The sequence below is a fragment of the Alexandromys fortis genome, unplaced genomic scaffold, assembly GCF_014885135.2.
Source record: "Alexandromys fortis isolate MF-2015 unplaced genomic scaffold, M_Fortis_MF-2015_v1.1 scaffold_1, whole genome shotgun sequence".
Lineage (NCBI taxonomy): Eukaryota > Metazoa > Chordata > Mammalia > Rodentia > Cricetidae > Alexandromys > Alexandromys fortis.
The window spans coordinates 14,258,110-14,280,167 of record NW_026067927.1 but is presented as its reverse complement, the minus strand read 5'-3'; the positions used below and the strand labels follow the sequence as shown (position 1 = coordinate 14,280,167).

Below are 22,058 nucleotides of genomic sequence, written 5' to 3'. Positions count from 1 at the left end.
AATAATATATCTTAATTCTGGAAAGGTTGTCCTCTGACCTTCATATATGTGTCATGGTGCTCATCTGCATACATACACAAATAAATAACCAAATAAACGTAATAAAATGAAATAAGGAGCTGAAGATAATGGCTGCCCTTCCAAAGTTTCTAGGTTTGATTATCAGCACCCACATGGTGGTTTATCTGTAACTCCTGTCACAGGGGATCCAACAACCTCTGTGGGCACTGCATACATATGGTACATGGACATACATGCAGTCAAAACACCCATATACATAAAATTAAAAGGGGGTCAGCAGTGGTGGCACATGATTTTTTAAAAGAAAATTTATTTTTATTTACTTATTTATTTTTTTGAGACAGGATTCTCTGTAGCTTTTGGGGCCTGTCCTAGAACTAGCTCTTGTAGACCAGACTGGCCTTGAACTACAGAGATCTGCCTGCCTCTGCCTCCAAAGGCCTGTGCCACAACCTTCCAGCAGGTACTTGTTTTTTATTTTATTTTATTTTTTTGGTTTTTCGAGACAGGGTTTCTCTGTGGTTTTGGAGCCTGTCCTGGAACTAGCTCTTGTAGACCTGGCTGGTCTCGAACTCACAGAGATCCGCCTGCCTCTGCCTCCCGAGTGCTGGGATTAAACAGGTACTTGTTTTTAATAGCAGCTTTTGGGAGGCAGAGGCAGGCAGATCTCTGAATTAAAGGCCAACCTCTTCTACAGAGAGAGTTCGAGGACAGTCAGGGCTACACAGAGAAAACCTGTCCTGAAAAAAACAGAAGATTAATTAAATAAATAATAAAAATAAAAGATATGGAGGCATCACAATCCCTGACTTCAAACTCTACTACAGAGCTACAGTACTGAAAACAGCCTGGTATTGGCATAAGAACAGACAGGAGGACCAATGGAACTGAATAGAAGACCCAGATATTAACCCACACATCTTCGAACACCTGATCTTTGATAAAGAAGCAAAAAATATCAAATGCAAAAAAAGCATATTTAACAAGTGGTGCTGACATAACTGGATATCAATATGTAGAAGAATGAAAATAGACCCATATCTATCACCATGCACAAAACTCAAGTCCAAATTGATCAAAGACCTCAACATAAAGACAGCCATATTAAACCTTATAGAAGAGAAAGTGGGAAGTACACTTGAACGCATTGGCCCAGGGAACCACTTCCTAAATATAACCCCAGCAGCACAGACACTGAGAGAAACAATTAATAAATGGGACCTCCTGAAACTGAAAAGCTTCTGTAAAGCAATGGAAATGGTCAACAAAATGGCAGCCTACAGAATGGGAAAAATCTTCACTAAACCTACATCAGGCAGAGGTCTGATCTCCAAAATATACAAAGAACTCAAGAAATTGGACACCAAAAGATCACATAATCCAATAAAAATGGAGTACAGACTTAGAGAACTCTCAACAGAGGAATCTAAAATGACTGAAAGACATTTAAGGAAATGTTCGACATCTTTAATCATCAGAGAAATACAAATCAAAACAACTCTGAGATTCCATCTTACACCTGTAAGAATGGCCAAAATCAAAAACACTGATGACAACTTATGCTGGAGAGGTTGTGGGGAAAAGGGAACACTTCTGCATTGCTGGTGGGAATGCAAGCTGGTACAACCCCTTTGGGTGTCAGTGTGGTGATTTCTCAGAAAATTAGAAAACAACCTTCCTCAAGACCCAGTAATACCACTTTTGGGTATATATCCAAAGGATGCTCAATCGTGCCACAAGGACATGTGCTCAGCTATGTTCATAGCAGCTTTGTTTGTCATAGCCAGAACATGGATACAACCTAAATGCCCCTCAGTCAAAAAATGGATAAGGAAAATGTGGTATATTTACACAATGGAGTACCACACAGTAGAAAAAAAAATAATGACAGCTTGAATTTTTGCAGGAAAATGGTTGAGTGAGGTAACCCAGACACAGAAAGACAATTATCACATATACTCACTCGTAGGCGGTTTTTAAACATAAAGCAAAGAAAGCCAGCCTACAAACCACAATCCCAGAGAACTTAGATAACAATGAGGACACTAGGGCTGGAGAAATGGCTCAGAGGTTAAGAGCATTGCCTGCTCTTCCAAAGGTCCTGAGTTCAATTCCCAGCAACCACATGGTGGCTCACAACCATGTGTAATGAGGTCTGGTGCCCTCTTCTGACCTGCGGACATACACACAGACAGAATATTGTATACATAATAAATAAATAAAATATTTAAAAAAAAACAATGAGGACACTAAGAGAGACATACATAGATCTAATCTATGTGGGAAGTAGAAAGTAGAAATAGGGGGCTGGAGAGGTGGCTCAGCCATTAAGAGAACTGACTGTTCTTCCCCGAGGACCCGGGTTCAATTCCCAGCACCCACATGGCAGCTCACAAGTGTCTGAAGATCCAGTTCCAGGGGATCTGGGACCTTCACACCAATGCACATAAAAAATAAAAAAAAAGTAAAAAGAAAAGAAAGTAGAAAAAGACAAGATCTCCTGAATAAATTGGGATCATGGGGACCTTGGGAGAGGATTGAAGGGGGGAGGGGAGAGACAGGGAGGGAAACAGAGAAAAAAAATATCAATTAAAAAAAAGAAAATGTAGAGCTAAATAGCGGGATGGTGGTGACACACACCTTTAATTCCAGCACACGAGGCAGAGGCAGGCAGATCTCAGTGAGTTGGAGATCAGCCTGGTCTACAGAGTGAGTTCCAGGACAGCCAGAGCTACACAGAGACAGGCAACCTGTCTCGAAAATGGCCAAAAGCGAGGCAGGAAGAAGTTAGGTGGCACTAGCAGATAGGGAGAGAGTACTGGAATGAAGAAGGGCAGTGTCACCAGCCAGAAGCAGAGGAAGTAGGATGTGTACAAGATAGATGAGGTAACAAGCCATGAGCCATGTGGCAGCAAGTAAATTAATAAAAAAAATAGTTAATTTAAATTATAAGAGTTACTTAGAAACAAGCCTAAGTCATCAGCCAAGCATTTATAATTAATAATAAGTCTGTGTGTGTTATTTGGGAGCTCGTTCTCAGGACAGAAAATTATGCCTACAGATCAAGCTTGCCTCGAACTCACAGAGATCTACCTGCCTCTGCCTACTGAGTGCTGGGATTAAAGGCATGCATTAACATGCCTGGCTCAAATATTATGTGCTAAAGTGCTAAAGTGCTAAAGTTTTGTGTATGCCATGGTATTTTCACATTTTCAGGATTTTGAGCACTGGCTTCTCAGTGTCTGTTACCAGAATGCCCCCCCCCCCCGTTCCTGCAGTTTGTCTCAAAAGACAGTGAAGTCAAACTGCACATTTTAGATAGGAGTAGCGGCTCATGCCTGGACTCCCAGTGATGCCTGGAACCCTAGTGCTTGGAAGGCTGAAACAGGAGGATCAGGAGTTTAAGGCTAATCTTGGCTACACAGCAAGCTTAAGACCAGCCTGGACTATATAAGACTTTCTCATTCTAAACCTGGTTGGGTCATAGCACAAACATGAGAAGGACCCCAGTTCTAAATCCAGCATGCACTTAAAGAGCCAGGTCAGGAAATATGTGCCTGTGACCTCAGGGTGGCTGGGGCTTGATGGCTGCTAGCTTAACTCCAGATTCCATGAGAAAACCTGTCAAAGGGAACAAAGTAAAGGGAAGGATCCCTGATATTGTTATACCTAGTCTGTTGTGCACTGAAAGAAAGGAGAGAGACTCCAGGCTGTGGTGGCACATGCCTTTAAACCAAGCACTCAGGAGGCAGAGACAGGGAGACGGGTAGATCTCTGTGAGTTCAAGGCCAGCCTGGTCTACAAGAGCTAGTTCCAGGACAGGCTCCAAAGCTACAGAGAAACCCTGTCTTAAGAAAGAAAGAAAGAAAGAAAGAAAGTAAGAAAGAAAGTAAGGAAGGAAGGAAGGAAGGAAGGAAGGAAGGAAGGAAGGAAGGAAGGAAGAAAGAAAAATAGAGAGACAATGCTTATGGGTTACGAGTGATTTTAATAAATCACTACTTATGTGGAGTTGCTGATCAACCAGGGCCGAAGGACAAAGGCTCAGGAGTCTTGCTTTTCCTGACAGTCCCAAGCAGGGGCAGAAGTGGGATTTATAAGCACAAACATTTGTGGTCAAGTTAACGTTACACTTTTCACCAATCAGGAGTCAGGGATTAGGGGCTTTCTTTGTGTGTTCCATCATGTGAACAGATATCGATTGTAAGTTTTTCATTCCAACCAATCAGATTCATTTGTTCTTTCAGTTGTTAGGAATAGCCATAATGTTTTGGAGAACTAAGGGTCATAATAGATTATTTCTATTGTTTAAGGATTCAGTAGGTCAGCTATTGGAAAGTTCCCAGCTCCCCTAGGGCTTGGAAACTTGAACTTTGTTTCAAGTTGTTAAAAGGTGTCTGAAGTCAAAGGACAGCACTCAGGACAAGGGACTTTTCTTGCTGCCTTCAGTGTCCTACTCTGATCATCCCATGGGTACGTGCACCCACGTGCGTGTGAGTATACACCACTGCTTAGGAATTCGAGGCCAGTCTTGGTTACATGCTGAGTTCAAGGTTTTCCTAGGCTACAGGAGACATCCTTGCCTGCCTTGTGGGTCTGCTGATGTTTGCCTGCATCTGTTATTTTCCTACAACTCCTCCCACCTCTCCTCAGTTCCCTACCCCTCTCCAGAAGGTATCTAGTGCCCTTGGAATGTTCAAGAAAGCTAAACACCCTGACCAACCCAGGGATGCGTACCTGTCATGGCAGATTAGAGAAGCCAATTAGAAGGATGAACTGAAAAACATATCTAGTGAGCAAATAAGACAAAAAGACATCGATGGTCATCATAACTGTCGGGACATGCCTATGTGTTGAAGAACACTGACTCTTCCTTCCTGAGAAGTGTACATAGCTCTTCCACCCTTTTAAGTAATATGTGTGTGTGTGTGTGTATCTTGGACTAGGACAGAGTGACCCGATTTATAAAGAGAAGCGAAAGGTTTAAGTCTGATTTCTTTTCTATTCCTCCTTCACTCCCTTTCTGTAGTGTTGAAGATTTGAACTAGGGACTTTGTATGTGGTAGAAAAGTACAGTTACTACTGAACTAAATTCCAGCCCCTTAAGCCCTGTTTTTTTTTTTTTTTAATCTATTTGTTTATTTATTGGTTTTCCAGACAGGGTTTCTCTGTGTCGTTCTGACTGTCCTGGAATTCACTGTGCACACCAGTCTGGCCTTGAACTCACAGAGATCTCAGCCAGAACAGTTCTTTTCCTTCACCACATGGGTCCTAGGAACCAAACTCAGGCACTCAGTCTCAGCAGCAAATCTTTCCACCTGCTGAGTCAGCTCACCTGCCCTACTCCAGCCCAGACTGGTTTCCAAAGCAGCTCGTGACTGAGGATGACCTTGGATTTCTGACCCTCCTTCCTCTAACTCTTGGGTGAGGAGATTAGAGGTGAACAGGGTGTGGAGGTGCACGCCTTTAATTCCTAGCACAAAAGAAGGCGAATCTCTGCGAGTTCAAGACCTTGGTGATTGACAAAGGGAGTTCTAAGAACAGTCAGGACTGTTGGACGGAGAAACCCTGCCTCAAAAAACAAACAAAACACAAACAAGACAACAAAGCTAAACAAACTAAAAGAGGGAGATTACAAAACTGGGCGGTGGTGGCGCAGGCCTCTAATCCCAGCACTTGGGAGGCAGAGGCTGGCGGATCTCTGCGAGTTCGAGGCCAGCCTGGTCTACAAGACCTAGTTCCAAGACAGGCTGCAAAGCGACAGAGAAACCCTGTCTCGAAAACAAAACAAAAGAGAGAGAGAGAGAGAGAGAGAGAGAGAGAGAGAGAGAGAGAGATTACAGATGTGCACCACTACCCAGCTCTTGGGATTAAACTCAAGGCTTCAATTCAAAGTTCTGTACCAACTGAGCGAAATCCCCAGCCCAATGATTTTTTTTTTGTCTCTTTTTCTTTCTTGTGCTGGGGATTAAATCCAGGCATGCACCTGCTCCATTACTGAACTACATCCCCAGGTTAGGCTGATCATTTAAAAAAAAGTCTGAATGAGCCAGGCATGGTGGCAACTGTCTTTAGTTCAGGTACTCAGGAGGTAGAGGCAGGAGGATCTCTGAGTTTGAGGCCACAGGCCACCTTGATCTTCAGAGCAAGTTCCAGGACAGCAAGGACTACAAAGAGAAAAAAAACTTGTCTTTGGGGGGAAAAACACTGGGCAGTGGTGGTGCACGCCTTTAGTCTCAACACTTGAAAGGCAGAGGCAGGCAGGTCTACAGAGTTAGCTCTAGAACAGGTAGGGCTGTTGCATAGAGACACCCTTCACCACGTGGGTCCTAGGAACCAAACTCAGGTACTCAGTCTAGGCAGCAAATCTTTTTAACCTGCTGAGTCATCTCGAAAAACCAAAAAAAAAAAAAAAAATCTTCCTAAAAACCTCACTTCTCATCACATTATGGTAAAAGCCAAAGCTGTCTGCATGCAATTCAAGGCACCACGCAATTTGTTCCAGGTCTTTCTGATCTGCCTCCCAGCAGATTATTTAGTTCTAGCCACAGGGGGCCCTTTGTGTTCCTAGCGTATGGTAATTTGTCTAATAATCATTCCATCCCACCAGCGCACCATGCCCTCGTCATCCGCCGCTTTGTTTTTCTAAATATCACCTGTCATTTAGTTTTTCGTCTTTTCCCATGAGAATGCAAACTCTGCCACAGCATGGGTGGGGGCTCATGGATTTCTCCCGGTTTCCAGAACAGAATTCCTGTGTGCCACATTGATGTCCAAGTGTAATACTGAGAATTTTCAAATTATACTTATATATTTATTTAAAAAAAAAATATATATATATATTCACGCATTTGGGTGTGTGTATGTACAGAGGCATGCCACGGTGCACACATTGAGGCCAGAGGATAGCCTTTGGAAGTAGCTGCTCTTCTTCCACCACTTGCGTTCAAGGGTTTGAACTCACGTTCTCAGGCTTGGCAGCAAGCACCTTTACCTGGTGGGCTGTCTCACCCCCGACTCCATTGTAAAGCAACAAAAATACTTTCAGAATGAAGCTGCAGTCACAGCATCCGTCAGGAATTTCAACTGTAGGAAATGACGGGTGACAGCATCAGACACAGGCTTGACAGATGCAGCAGAATCACAAGCACGTGTTCAGGTGCCCAATTAACTGCATATTCGTGTTACATGGTCACCGGCGCATAAACAGATGGTGACCCAGAGCGGGCCGCTCCGATGATGACTCCACTGCGACTCAGCTAAGGGTGAACCTCAAGGCTTAAGGCTAAGCAGGTGACACCAGCGGCTCAGGCTGTGATTGCCGAGCCACTCCCACGGCCCGCTCCACGGCCTCGGCTGTCTCACGACCAAGGGAATACTCTGCGCGCCAGGCACACTTAGCCTCTGACAGCTTCCGATAAAGGATCTCTTTGGTCGGGGATATTCCGTTGACTAAATGCGTATCTGTGATACTTGCTCATAAATGTTTATGAATGTTTAAGTATGTAGTCACGAGTCGAGGGACATGAAATTTGTTTAAATCAAATTTTAGGTGCGGAAACGCCTAAGCTAGAACTCTAGGTTGTCACCAGTACGCATCGCCACACAGTGCTTAGAACTGGTTATCCCTCGATACTCAGCTTCCCGCCTTGTCACCAGACCAAACATTAATAATCCTATCTTTCCAAAGCTTCAGATTTCCCCTACCAGCACCTTTATAAGCGTTCTAAGCTACGTGCCACATCCCGTCCGTCACGCACAATCCCCAGATCCCATTCCAGTCGCTCACAGACTCCTCAGCCACCTACGTCAGCCGCCATTCACTGGAGAGCCCCTTGGGAGTCTCCTTCTAGGCTCCGCCCCTCACGTAAGTTCATGCCCCTGGTGCATTTACCGGGCGCGCCGGAAGCCCCGCCCCGGGTGGTTGCCAGGCTCCGACGGCCGGAAGTCCCGCCTGCCAAGTAGACGTCGCTGCCGTCGCCGCCTCCGTTGTTGTTGTGGTCTCTTCTCCGACGTCCGCGGCTCAGAGAGCCGGCCCCGTCGCCTCCCGCCGCCATGAAGTGGATGTTTAAGGAGGACCACTCTCTGGGTAAGCGCGGTCGGCCTGGCCGGGCTCCGGGTCGCGGCCCCTCCCCCACTCGCGCCGCCCTGCCGGTCAGCTGGGTCGCCAAGGCCCCGCCAGCCTGGGCGCCTCCCTCGGACCCCTGTAGCCCTCCGCGGATCTTGCTGGAAATCCGTGAGGGGGGCCGCGGCCAGGGACCCGGGGGCGAGGATCGGGGCGTCCGCGCACAGGCTGCGGGCGGCGAAGGGCGGACAGGAAGATGGGGTTCCGGGAACTGGGGACGGCAGGCGGGCAGGCGCGACAATCAGTCCGGTGTACTTCTCTCGCAGAACACAGATGCGTGGAATCCGCGAAGATCAGAGCAAAGTACCCCGACCGGGTTCCGGTGAGTGTGGACTCCCCGTCCCGCACCCTTCTGTCACCCTTAAAGTCTTGGAGTGGTGTCGGGCGGGTGCGCTGGGCCGTGCAACAGTTGATAAGTTAAGGTCTCAAAGTGGAGCCAGAGATCGGATGGGCTGGGCTGTGGCCGGCCCAAGCCTGGGGCGCAAGAGGCTGGTGCTGTTCAGGGGCATCAGTGCTGAATCTTCCGATCTAGGGCAGCAAGCTGCTTGCAGTCTCTAGGCTCCCTCGCCAATTATGTAAGGAACCGTGTTCTAGGACAGGGCAACAGGTCACTTCCACTTTGGGGAATGGTGGGGGACGGAGACTGTCACTTGGTCTTGGATAGGGTACCATAGTCTCAGGGCATTCGTCTTTAACTTTGAGGTATTAACTTGTAGTTTCTTTTCACCCTGGTTGTGCCATCCTTGCTTGACCAATAAATCTGAAATGCCACCTTTGTCTTTAGTCAATAATAAGTATATGCTATATTGCTGCCATAGTTGGGGAGATGGTTTCTGATGTCATTATTGATTTTTGAAGTACATAAAGTCTTATTGTTGTAGCTCTTTGCTTGTAAACAGTTCCTTTGAGGAAAGAATTAGGAGGGCAGATGTTAGCCTGTTTAAAGAGAAGCAACAGGCCTGAAGAAAACCTTGGCTCCTGGGTGGCTGGGTATGTAGAGCATTACCATTAGTTTATCCATTCTTCTTTCCACTGCTGCTTAGGATCTTAATTCTCTAGGAGTGTGGATCTGTTCAGGGATCCTGGCTTAAGAGACTACAGGTGAAACTCTGGCCAGATACTATTTCATCTGCCTAGATAAAATGTTAGAAAGTTAGATGGTGGAGGTGGTGGTGTGCACCTTTAATCCCAGCACTCGGGGGGCAGAGACAGGAGTATCTCTTAGTTGGTCAGTTAGAAAGTTTTGTAGTAGCTGTGTTTCTCTTATAGATGCTGAGATCAGAGATGAGAGATGCAACTGACCCTTTAAAGATAATATTTTGATCAGTTCTGGACCTCCAGAGTGTGGCTTCCTAAGACACAGGTGCATCTACTCACGCTGTGCATTTTCCCACACACTGCCTTGCCCATGCTGTGTTCATCATACTGTGAGGGCAGAGCCCCGTATGTTAGGTAATTCGGTCCCGTGCACACGTGCACTTGTGTGCCTTTTCCCTCCCCCCTCCTTCCCCTCTCATCTGTTTACAGTGCTGGGAATCATCAAGTCAGGCCTTTGTACATGGCAGGCATGTGCTCCTCTTTTGCTGAAGTACAACCTCCCCTGCTGACATCTCTTGACTTTTCCAGGTGATCGTGGAAAAAGTCTCGGGATCTCAGATTGTTGACATTGACAAAAGGAAGTACTTGGTTCCTTCTGACATCACCGTGGCTCAGTTCATGTGGATCATCAGGAAAAGGATTCAGCTTCCTTCTGAGAAGGCGATCTTCCTGTTTGTGGACAAGACAGTCCCACAGTCCAGGTGAGAGGGCTGTGATGGGACTCTGGCCTAGTAATCTATTTGCTGCTTATAAAACCCAAACCTTGAGAGGTATAAAAGCTTAAGAGTTCTGATTGCAGTTCTTTGTTTTGTTTGAGACAGGTTTCTGTGTGTAGTCTTGACTGTCCCAGAATTCACTTTCTAGACCACACTGGTTTCAAATTCAGGGAGTTGCCTGTCTCTGCCTCCTTTGGATTAAAAGTGTGTGCCACCTCCACCAGCCCCAATTGAAACTCTTAATTTCTGTATCAGTAGCTTCAGGGAAAAAAAAAACAAACCATAGGGCACAATTATGTATGCGCTCTCTTAAAACAGAGAATCCGGAGTTTATGTAATGTATGGATCTGTGTGTGTGAGCCAGAGGCCAGCACTGGGTGTCTTCCTCAATTGTTTCTCCACCTGGTTATTTACTTTTATAGACTAATGCTTGTTTTTATTCACTTCTTAAAAATTGTGTGTATATATGCATGCGGGTGGCACAGTGCATGTATGGAAGTGAGGACAACTTTGGAGTTGATTCTCCTCTTCTATTATTGGCAATGAGGTTATAAGGTCCAGCATCTATTGTGAGACAGACCCCCCTGAACCTGGAACTCACTGATCTACACTCAGGTCTTCATGCTCACACAGCAAGCACTTTACTGAGTCATCTGCCCAGCCACCAGGTCTGGACTTGAAAAGCACCTGTTGTAGCCCCTCAGAAATTGACTAAGATACTCAGTGTTGGCCCCTGGCCTCTACATATGCACAAACATATCTTATACCCTAAATATATTATCCTTGGAAATTCTTTTTTTTTTGTTTTTTTGTTTTTTTGGTTTTTGAGACAGGGTTTCTCTGTAGCTTTGGAGCGTGTCCTGGAACTAGCTCTTGTAGACCAGGCTGGCCTCGAACTCACAGAGATCCGCCTGCCTCTGCTGGGATTAAAGGCGTGCACCACCACAGCCCGGCATTCCTCAGAAATTCTTAAACAGTTCAGAACTTTCCTGGGCTTGAACCATAAGTAGAACTGAGGTCTGCAGTGAGGTTTTCTGTCTCAGAAAGAAAGGAAAGACGGTGGAAGGGAGGGAGGAAGGAAAGGAGGAGGAAAAGAAAGTTAGTTCCAGAAGAGGCCTAAGCCAAATTTTAGGCCTATCAGAGGTGAAAACCTCTGGCTATTGTTCTCTAGGTCTGATTCCTTCTTTACTCATCTCTACCACCTATTTGTGGTGTCTGGTGAGAGGCCGTAGAGGAGAACACAGGAAGCTTCTCTAAAGCCAGTATTTGCCTGAAGAGATAGATAGGAGAAAGGCCAGTGCCTGCCCACTGGGTGCTACTGGTCCGTTAATACCTATAGCTCTGGAGGTCTTATCATTCTTGGGACCCTGTCACCTAGCCTTCCTTCACAGGCTTTTGGGTAGTGTGTTGTCAGATGTGCACTTTACCAAGGGAGGAAGCCAGGCTTCTGTGGGGTCCCTCTTGACTCCCCTTCAGGTAATAGAGGAGCTTTGAGTACAGCACCTTGGTGATTTCTTTTCTCCTGCCTGGAGACGGTGGCTTACTTGGGGGAAGTCAGAGTAGGATCGAGATGGCACTGGGTTTGTTTTCCTTAGTGCTGATGCTCTGGTACCGTCTGAGTAGTGGTGGTCCAGTTCCTTGTCTTGCTGGCATGTGCTCTACTGCTTAGCCACATCTCAGCTCCTTCCCGTTACTACTGTCTGACATTAAGGTTTCTCTGATGGCTCCATAGCATCTAGCCATTACAATAGCTGATAGATCTCATTACCCGTTTCCTCCCTGTTGTCCCTGAAGTATAAATTGAGTTGAAAGTGGAAAGTGGTTCTCATGCATCAGAGGCTGCTTCAGAGCCATTTTCTCTCCAAGTGCTTTCTGAACAGCAAACAAGCTTTCATTTATCCCATTTGCCTTTTCTAGTCTGGTAATACTCTACCCTAAAGCAGATTATATTTGAGCAGAGTTAGGACTTTAGGACTGAGTGAGCGGAAGTCCACACGTCAAACCCTGACTCTTCAGGATAAAGAGAACACCAAGGCCCTTAGTGCTTAAGGTCCAAGTTAATGACTTCTTGCCATACACTTAACTGCAGGCCAATTTGTATTCATTTGGGAGTTTTATTAAAAATGTAAAAATGTATTTATTGATGGGTGGTGGTGGCATATACAGGTTGATCTCTTGAGTTCAAGGACAGCCTTGTTTACACAGTGAATTCCAGGTTAGCCAGAGCTACATAGAAAGATCCCCTTTTAAACAATAAAGGATTTAGAGCTGGCTAGTGGCAGTGGCCAGCCCTTTTATCACAGCACTCCCGGAGGTAGAGGCAGCAGATCTCTGAGGTCATGACCAACCTGGTCTACAGAGTGAGTTCCAGGACAGCCAGGATGGTTGCACAGAGAAACCTTGTCTTGAAACAAAACAACAAATAAACAAAACCCCAAAATGTATTTGTTGTCAAGTTTGGGATGATATACATTGTAATTCCAGCTGCTGGCTGGAGGAGGCTGTTTGAGGGAATACATACAGTAAGACCCTGTCTCCAACAGAAATCAAAATCAAAACCAAAACCCAATTTGTTTAAAAACAAGAGGCATGTGACGTCATCAGACCCATGCAGATGTAAATACCTACTTACCACAGCCCAGAGCACCAGGGTCTCTTTCCTAAAGCTGGTGCTGACTCAGCTTCACTGTCTCCTCAAAGTCAATTTAGCAACTCTTCAGCTTTTTCCAGACACCTTACAGAAACCTGGAGCCTCCTTTAACCTTCTTCTGGGGCCTGCAGCTTGCAGAGGGAGTGGGAAATGAACATAGAGAGTGAGTTCCAGCTTTCCCTGTTCATAACTGACAGTGCTGCCTGAGTTTGAACAGGGTATGCTGGTTATGTCAGCTGAACCCAGGTGATAGCATGCAGAGTGCAGTTAGTACCAAGTACAGGTGCTGGCTGTGCACAGAGGCAAGCCCCTAAGAGTTTTATTTCCTTCTTTTTTGAGTTTCTCTTTCTTAAAAAAAAAAAAAAAAGAAAAAGAAAAGGCGGTGGGATCTGGATCTTAGCTGCCTTTCTTTTTCTTTCCTGGGTTTTTTGTTTGTTTGCTTGAGACAAGGTCTCTCTGCACAGCTTTTGTTGTACTAGAACTCACCCTGTATGCCTCTGCCTCCATATCAGGCCTCAACTGCCTTTTTCTTGTAGCATTAGAAAGTTGAATTCTCTGCCTACGTGCTTATATCAAGAATCTGGCTCAGCCTGGAAGTGGTGGTGCACACCTTTAATCCCAGTACCTGGGAGGAAGTGGCAGGCAGATCTCTGAGTTCAAGGCCAGCCGGGTCCACAGAGTGGAGTTCCAGGACAGTTGGGGCTACACAGAGAAACCCTGTCTCAAAAAACAAACAAAAGAATCGGGTTCAACACAGAAGAGGAACTACCCCTTGCTGTAGACAGAACTAGAAAGACATTGGTATAAAACTTTCCCAGTCATGGTAGTAGAGGGGAACCCAAGTCTGGTAATAGTCTTTGTTCTTTGTTTAGAGCACAGACAAGAATGCTCTTTTTTTGAGACAAGGTTTCTTTTTAGCTTTGGGGCCTCTCCTGGAACTAGCTCTCATAGACCAGGTTGACCTTGAATTCACAGAGATCTGCCTGCCTCTGCCTCCTGAGTGCTGGGATTCAAGGCTCTTTTGCCATTACTGCCCAGCTGACAAGAATATTCTTAATACCCTGTTTAATACAGAAGCAGAAATCTGGGTGTGGTGGTGTGCCTTTTTAATTCCAGCACCTGAGACAGGCAGGCAGATAGCTGAGTTCAAAGCCAGCCTGACCTACATAGTAAATTCCAGGACAGCCAAGGCTACACAGAGAAACTCTGTGTCAAAAAAGAAAAAAAAAAACCAAACAAACAGGAATGTTGAATAAATACTTCCAACATGTTGACAGTTTGGCCTGGAGGAACCAGTGCCCTGGAGGTTGGTGGTTGGCTGGTTTCCTCTCTGTCTGAAAGAGGTCTCAAAAGGATTGTGAGATGTTTTAGAGCCCATCTTTTGTAGAGAAGTGTACTTAAACTAAAACAATTTTGATCATTTCTGGGTAAGTACTTCTTTCAGAAATGGCCATTGGTCTGGTGAAGATAGCTCAGCTGGTAAAGGTGCTTGCCACCAAGCTTGATGCACTGAGTTTGATCTCTGGAACTCACATGATAGAAGGAGAGAAAGGAGTCCTGTGGGCTGTCCAATGACAACTTTTTGTTTTAAAGAAAAGGTGTGCTTTAGTAATGGCAGAAGATTGTGCAAGAGGGATATCTGATGGGAAGGAGTAGTCAGCTCTGTTTTGACAACCAGTGCCTTTCTGGCTCCTCAGCCGTGTGGTAATTGTCTCCGACCTCCCGCCACTGTGCTGAGAGACAGGGAAGCACAGGAGCTGTGCAGCAAAGCAGATGGCTGATCAGGTGTTCATCACTCCAGCCCAGTTATGACTCAGTACCTCTATGCCCTGCCTTTGGTTGAGAGTTGAAGGCAATTCCACTGGGGTTGGGTGCCCACGTGAGCCCTAGGTCAGCCTCCCCCCCCTCCCCCCCAGTGCAAAGGGCTATCGAGAAGCAGAAAGTGAATGTTTGCCTTGGGTTCTCATAGCTAATCTGGGACCTGGTTCTTACTAGGACTTGACTTTACCCTTGGTCAGTTCCTGCCTAGGAGAAATAACTTTGCCTGGATCTGTGATCCGGATGGAGGCCTGGGAGCAGCCTCTAGGGAGCAGCTGTGGTTCACTTACTCAGCACTGAGGACTCTGCCTCACCTTAGATTGACTCCATGCTCTGCCGTTCTTTACTAGTCAGAACCAAGAGGTCAGCAGGCAGCAGTGCCCCTCAGATCAGAAAATTCTTTCTAGGTGCCTTCATATATAGTACTGGACACTATGGCACTAAAGACTGTGGGCGTCTTCTACAGAAACCTCCCAGCAGCTTAGGTAGGGAGCCTTGCAATTGTGGTCTGACTGTTCACAGGTTGGGCAGCTTGCCTGTCAGCTATGTTAGAACTGCCTCTGCTTTAGGACTCCTGACCTGCTGACAGGGCCTGCTCAGCTCTGGTGCTAAGGCCTTGGTTTTAAGAGGGAAGCTCATCTGCCCTGAGGTTTGTAGAGCATGTCCTAAACTGACATATGCCTGCCTGTGCTTCATTTGAGTTAACTTTCAGTGGAATGTCTGTTAGTTATGTGTTATGTTATTGTTATGTTAGTTATGTGTTAGTTATTGTTCTCAGGAAGATCCTTGCCAAAGGTACAATCTAATGCGAGGTCACTGGGACAAGCCTACCTGTGTGTATTCACTTGGAGGCGGTAGAGGTTGGAGAGAAGAATGTTTTCTGGTTTTGTGGATAAATTATTTGTTTCTCCATGAATTAGTTTTTACTCCTTCGGATTAGGGGTTGCAATAGTACTACTTCAGGTTGTTGTGAGAATAAAAAGTTACTATATGTATATATTTAGAAAAGAGCTTAGAGTGTTAGGATAGGTAAGATTTTTATTGTCAACCTCTATAGCTACTTGGGCACTGTTAAACAAATTAATGAACCTAGTGTTTACTTAAGACAGTGGAACTGGTCGGGCAGTGGTGGTGCACGCCTGTAATCCCAGCACTCTAAGTTCGAGGCCAGCCTGGTCTACAGAGTGAGTTCCAGGATAGGCACCAAAGCTACAGAAAAATCCTGGTTTCCCAAAACAAACAAACAAACAAACAAACAAACAAACAAACAAAGACAGTGGAGCTGAGCTGCTGGGGAGATGGCTTTAGTGCTGAAGAGCAGCTTCTCAGCTCTTACCTGTTGGGTTGCCTTCTGTCTTCTGTTATCATCAGGCACTTCCATACACAGATATACATGCAAGAAACACACACACACACAAAGTAAAATTTTTTTAAAGTAAATTTTTAAAAAGCAAAGAGAAGCAGTGGAACACAAGCCATGTACTCACGGCCTCTACCCTGTTAGAGGTCAGGACTGAGTCCCAGGCCATTCTGGGCCTAGACAACAGCTGTTCCAGTGCTGCTCGTGGTTCACTGTGAACAGCTGTGGAGTCTGAGTAGACTGAGGAGTGGTTCATGGAGCTCTTTGGTGTTTGTAGTTGAGCAGTGGGGTTCAGAATTGCTGTATTAGTACTTCTAACCCGCTGGGAAAGAGTGGAACCAAGGAGGTGCTGAGCTGAGCACTATAAGCTCCTGCCATTACACCCATTTGGTAATGACAGTGGGGAGGTGTGACAACAGGCTTCTTCAAGGGCGCCCTGACCTGGACCAAGGACAGGCCTGTGTACTGTCCAGTGTTTTCAGTTTGGAGGCTCAGCTGTATAACCGAGTCCTGCTACCTGCTGGCTTTTCACTCATTTTTGACTCATAACCTCACTTCTTAATCAGAAGAGAACTCTCTACACCCCCAGAAGACAGACGCCTTTGTTCTTAATATGGCCACACCCAGACTCATCTTCAGCATTTTAAATCATTCCTGGAGCCAGACAGTGGTGGTATGTGCCTTAAAGTCCTAGCACTCTGGAGGCAGAGGCAGGTGGACCTTTGTGAGTTTGAGGCCAGCCTGGTCTATGGAGCAAGTTCCTGGACAGCCAGGACTACAAAGGGAAACCCTGTCGTGACTCCATCCACCCTCCCAAAAGAAAAAAGTATGCATGTGAAAACTAGAGAGGGACTATTGAGATAGATAGATCATGAGCCAGGCTTTGAGTGAAGCAAGTAGTGGAGGTAATATGGGCAGGAGGAGGCAGTGGGGATGGAGACCCAGGGAGAAGGAGGATAGAATTGACCAAAATTTTAAGTATTTATGAGACTGCCTCAAGGAGACCTGTTACTGTGTATGCTAATTTTAAAAAAATGCTTGGGTTCCACCATAAGAAATCTGACTTCATTTTGTTCGTGGAGATGCTGGTAAAGCTCTCTGGAGATCCTGAAGCAGCCCAGGATGAAAGTCAACAGAGTAGGAGCTCTCACGACCATCTTCCTTCTGTACTCTTGACTTACCAGCTGAAATGCATGCAGACCTCTTGTGGGTTTTAAATACTAGTAGCTCCTTAACACTCAACAAGTTAAAAATGGGTGAAATCGCTGGGTGTGGTGTCTCACACCTTTGATCCCCGGTACCTAGGATCTCTGAGTTCAAGACTGTCCTGGTCTACAAGTGGCATTTCAGGACAGTCAAGACTACATAATGCTCCTTATCTCAAAATAAAATAAAATAAAATAAAATAAGTGAAACTAACCATTTCTGTAAGGGTAAATGGAAAATTTTGTCATTTTAACATGTAACCAGACTTGTTTTGTTTCTGCAGTCTTGTCCTTTCACACTTAGTGCATCTCAGTTCAGATGGCATGTTTCAGGTGCTGAATGGAGATCCTGATTTGTTTTAGAAGCAGCCATATAGGGTGTTCCCACAGGAGTTTGGTTCAGCAGTGCTGTTCAGAGAAGTCTGCTTTTTTTCTTCTTGTTTGGTTTTCTAGATTTATTTAAATACAGGAGGAGTTTTATCTGCGTGTGTGTGTGTGTGTGTGTATATATATATACACACACACATGTATATACACATACACATATATATTTGCACCGGTGTCTGCTGCCCATGGAGGTCAGAAAAAGGTGTCAGATTCCCTTCTGGAGTTATAAATGGTTGTGAGCTGCCATGTGGGTGCTGAGAAGACCCACCTGGGTCTTCTGTAAGAGCAATAGGTACTCTTAACTGCTGAGCCATCTCTCCAGCCAATCTAGAGAGTTATTTCACAATTCCAAATGGAGAGCCTCACATGGAGAACTGTTGTGATTGCAGAAGATGACAGCCTTTTTTTTTCTTTCTTTCCAAGACAAGGTTTCTCTGTAGCTTTGGTGCCTGTCCTGGAACTAGCTCTTGTAGACCAAACTGGCCTCAGACTCACAGAGATCCTCCCACCTCAGCCTCCTGAGTGCTGGGATTAAAGACCTGCACCACTATCACCCGGCGACAGGCTTTTTCTTATTCATACTCATCCCCCACGTTATTAATAATCTATCCACACAGCCATCCACACAAAACATGCAAATGGGGCGGGAAGTGAAATGGGAAAGCAGAAACTGCCCCGTGATAAATGTGGCCTGTGTCCTATGTTTATATATTGGTCTCAGACACCAGCAGCAAAGCTGAGGAGGAATCATTGCTTCACAAAATCGAGGTGCTGGATCTTTTCCTCATTTTCCCATTGCTTCTTGGTTGGCTATATACTTATTTGTTTTTGAGACAGGGTTTTATATAGCCAGGCTGGCCTAGAATTTGATATATAGCTAAGAGTGACCTTGAATCTGATCATCCTGTCCTCAGTGCTAGGTTTCTAAGTCTTAGCCACCATACCTAGGCTTTATGCAGTGTGGGAGGTTGAACCTATGCTGTGGGTATGCTATGCGAGCTCTCTACCAGCTAAGCCACACCCTGCTGTGTCCAGATCTAAACAACCCTTGTGACCAGGACTTGTTCTTGGATCAGCATCTCACTGCTGGTTCTGGTTGACCCACCACTCCTGATTATACTCCATCAGTATGGTCATGTGATCAGAGCTTGCTTGAGGTTGCAGTGGGTGTTACTACTCTCATTGAGACAGCTCTGTTTCCTGGCAGAGAACTAGATTAGTTCTCCACTGCAGTCTGTTTCACAGCATAGGGAAGGCTGATTTTCCACCTACATGTTTAGTTTAAGGAATCTTATTTCTGGAGGCTTTTGGAAAGCTTCAGTAATCTTTTGTTGCATTTTATTCTTTTGCAGTAGTGGGGATCCAGTTCAGGGCTTCACCCCTGCTGGACAAACACTCTATCACTGAAGTACATCTCTGGCCTAGGGAAGGTTTCTTTGGATCCCAAATACAGTGGAAACTTTGAGCATTGTGCACAAGGATCATTTTGCTCATAGTGTTGTATAGATCTCTGGGGTTTGTGGTCTGGGTGTGTTCATAGTAAGTATCCACCGGTATCTTCGACACTGAGTCTAAATTATAAACATTCAAATAAATACCCTGAAGAAGAGAACCCAACATGTTCTTACTTCCGGGGATAGTCCTTTTGCTGTTGGTTTTGCTTATTTTGCCTGTCATTGTCATCATTTAAGTCATCAGACTCCTTTGCAAGGCGTTGGCTTCTTGAAGGGCTTCGGAATGATAGGGAATGTTAGGCACATGCCTGCTGCTGTACCTGCATCCTAATTTGTTGTGATCTCCCACTTTGTGGTGCTGGAGATTGAACCCAGGATTGTGCTTGCTGTACGGGCTGTACCACTGAGCCACCCTCCAGCCCCATCTTCATTTTTTCATGCTCTGTTTCTTTCTCTAGAACAGACTGCAGGTCACAGCAGGTGCTTGAATTATTTTTACCTCCTAACCACCAACCACAAAGCTCTTCATCCTTAGGCCTAATTTTTCCACTCGATACCTGGACTCAATTCTCAATGATTTCTTTTTCTTTTTTTCTCTTTCAAGCCTAACTATGGGACAGCTTTACGAGAAGGAAAAAGATGAAGATGGATTCTTGTATGTGGCCTACAGTGGAGAGAACACTTTTGGCTTCTGAGGGCCAGTGCTGAGGGTCAGCACAGTTCTGAGGAACGGTGCTGGGCTAGGTGCACCGTTCCTGCTTGTGTATCTTGTAAATAACTGGCTGTTTTCAGTTACTCTACCAGAGCCTCTTCACATAGACCTACTAGTGCATTTGTAACTGGATTTATTTCTTAATATATTGGAAAGTTTTGTTTCTTTAGATTAGTAAATTATCATACAGAGTTTTATTTTCAGTTTTCTTTTTGTGCATTGACCTCATGGCTATATGTTTCAAGGAACCTGTCCTCTGGGAATCATATTTAATGAAGATATTTCCATAATGAAGGGAGGTAGGTGTGGCATTAAAGTGAAAAGGAGGGGTAATGCATTGTTCTGGATTATGTTCCAAGTGTTAGGTGGCTAAGTATTAAAAGCCCCCAAATGAAATCCTTAGCAATCTGAATACACTTGCTTCACTAGATTTTGCCAACTGCAAATCATGTTGGATTAAGCTAATCTGTTCTTCTTTCTGAGACTATTAAGGTAAATAATTAACAATAAAACTTCCTCTTATAAAGGCATTACAGTGTGACCATGTCCTTATTCACCTTCTTTTGGATGAGTGAGAGAAATGGTTCCTATTTGTCAGGCCTGGAGAAGGGCTTATAGGCCATGGCAGTCTAACCTAGGAGGGAAGTGGTGGCTGGTATAATAAAAGGGATTATTTTTTTCCAGTGGATAATATAGTCATAAGGTTCAGATACCAGGGCTATGTAAAAAGATATACATTGCAAAGTCTCATACTACTGTTTTCAGATCTCTGCTGCTTATGGAAAATTGACTTGTATGGGCTTTTTCCCCAGTATTTATTTTAGTAGCATAATTAAGTATGAATATATGCATATACATTTTTAAAAAAGATTTATTATTGTGTTTTGCCTGCATGTATGTCTGTGTGAGGGTGTGTCAGATCCACTGGAACTGGAGTTACAGACATTTGTGAGCTGCCATGTGGGTGCTAGGAATTGAACCTGGGTCCTTTTGAAAAGCAGCCAGTGAGTTCTCTTAACCACCATGTATATACATTTTTTTGTTTACATAAAATAAAACATATATTTATACATTGCATTTTTTGTTTTGTTTGAGACAGGGTTTGACTTTATAGTTATCAACCTGACATGTATACAACTTTATATGTACTTGTGCTCTTTTGTTTGAGAGGTCAAACCTCTTGGAGCTCATTATGGGACCAGATCCACCTACCTCTGTCTCCTGAGTGCTGGGATCAAAGGCATGCACCACCAAGCCTGGCTTGTACCTGTGTACATGTTAATCCTGGAGACAGACAGGCAGAGCTACACAGAGGGACCTAATGGGAGAAAAATGGTCCTTGGAGGAGCTAGGCAAGGCACCGCTTGTCAACCCAGATTCTTGGGAGGCTGAGGCAGAAGAAGCACTGAGGCCAATTGGAGCAACAGACCATTTCTCAAAACGAAAGTCTCTTGATGGACTCTGACCTTGGGCTACAAACAGCCCTGTAAGGGACAGGTAGACAGGAATGGTGAGTCCCTGTCCTGTTTGGAACAGAACAGGACAAACAGAAGTTAGCTTTCCACAGGCGTTTTGATCTATTTCTGTCTGTAACCACAGACCCACAAATGCACCTAAGAAGAATAGTGAGAAAAGTCTCAAGGCAAGTCACTGAAGGTGACTGTCAGTTTTTAAAGGAAGCCTCATATATCCCAGGTTGGTCTCCAACTTTCTAACCAGCCAACCTTGAATTCTGATCTTTTTGTCCCTCCCGAGTGCTGGGATTATAATAAGTACACCCCATCACACCTGGTTTTGTAACTTACTGGGGATGGAGCCCAGGGCTTGCACATTAGGTAAGCCCTCTTCAGTTCAACTGCATCCCTAGCCATGGCTATCCCTAACAGCCACCCTGTGCAGTAGTGAACTTGGCTTGACCATGCAGACAGTACAAGATTATAATGTGCTTGGACACTGGAGCACAATATGAATAGGGGATCATCTCATCCTGTCTGAGCTTACAAGAAGCAAGGTTGTCAGTGTGATGGTTGACTCCTTTGGAGTGGTCTGGAAATACGGCTCAGCTGTTAAGAGTGTACTAATTTTGCAGAGGACCCAAGTTTGGTTCCTAGCACACAAGGCATGGCTCACAACTGTCTAACTCCTGCTTCTCATACCTCTGAACTCTCCAGCCACCTGCACTTATATGCACACACATGCACACATAACTAAAAGGAAAAATGAATCTTTAAAGAAAGTGTTGAAACAGCAGAGAGAATATCAGCTTCAAAACCCACTATTTGAGTTGGAGAGGTATTTCAGTGGCAGAGGACCCAGGTTTGGCTCCTAGTACCCACATAGGGCAGCTCACAACTGCTTGTAACTAGCCTTAGGGGAGCCAGTGCCCTCTTCTGGCCTCCAAGGGCACTTGTAGTCACATGTGCACACACCCTCCCCCCCAGTACAAATAAAATATAAAAGTAAAATCTAGGGGGAGGAGAGATGGCTTAGCAGTTCAGAGGACCTGGGCTTGGTT

General features: G+C 45.2%; 1 protein-coding gene across 1 annotated transcript; it reads left to right on the top strand.

Moving 5' to 3' along the window:
- Positions 1-7,947: 7,947 nt before the first annotated feature.
- Positions 7,948-20,618, top strand: Gabarapl2 (GABA type A receptor associated protein like 2). Its single transcript, XM_050143650.1, has 5 exons — positions 7,948-8,107; positions 8,410-8,465; positions 9,770-9,942; positions 19,436-19,538; positions 19,570-20,618. Exons 1-4 carry the CDS (start codon positions 8,074-8,076, stop codon positions 19,524-19,526), a joined length of 354 nt encoding a protein of 117 aa, XP_049999607.1. The 5' UTR covers positions 7,948-8,073; the 3' UTR covers positions 19,527-19,538; positions 19,570-20,618.
- Positions 20,619-22,058: the final 1,440 nt, after the last annotated feature.

Bases quoted from the DNA above. Each gene is read 5' to 3' on its own strand.
- Gabarapl2 (XM_050143650.1), top strand. From the start codon at position 8,074: ATGAAGTGGATGTTTAAGGAGGACCACTCTCTGG. The intron at 8,466-9,769 runs GTGAGTGTGGAC...TGACTTTTCCAG, and splicing joins AGTACCCCGACCGGGTTCCG to GTGATCGTGGAAAAAGTCTC. The intron at 9,943-19,435 runs GTGAGAGGGCTG...TTCTCTTTCAAG, and splicing joins AAGACAGTCCCACAGTCCAG to CCTAACTATGGGACAGCTTT.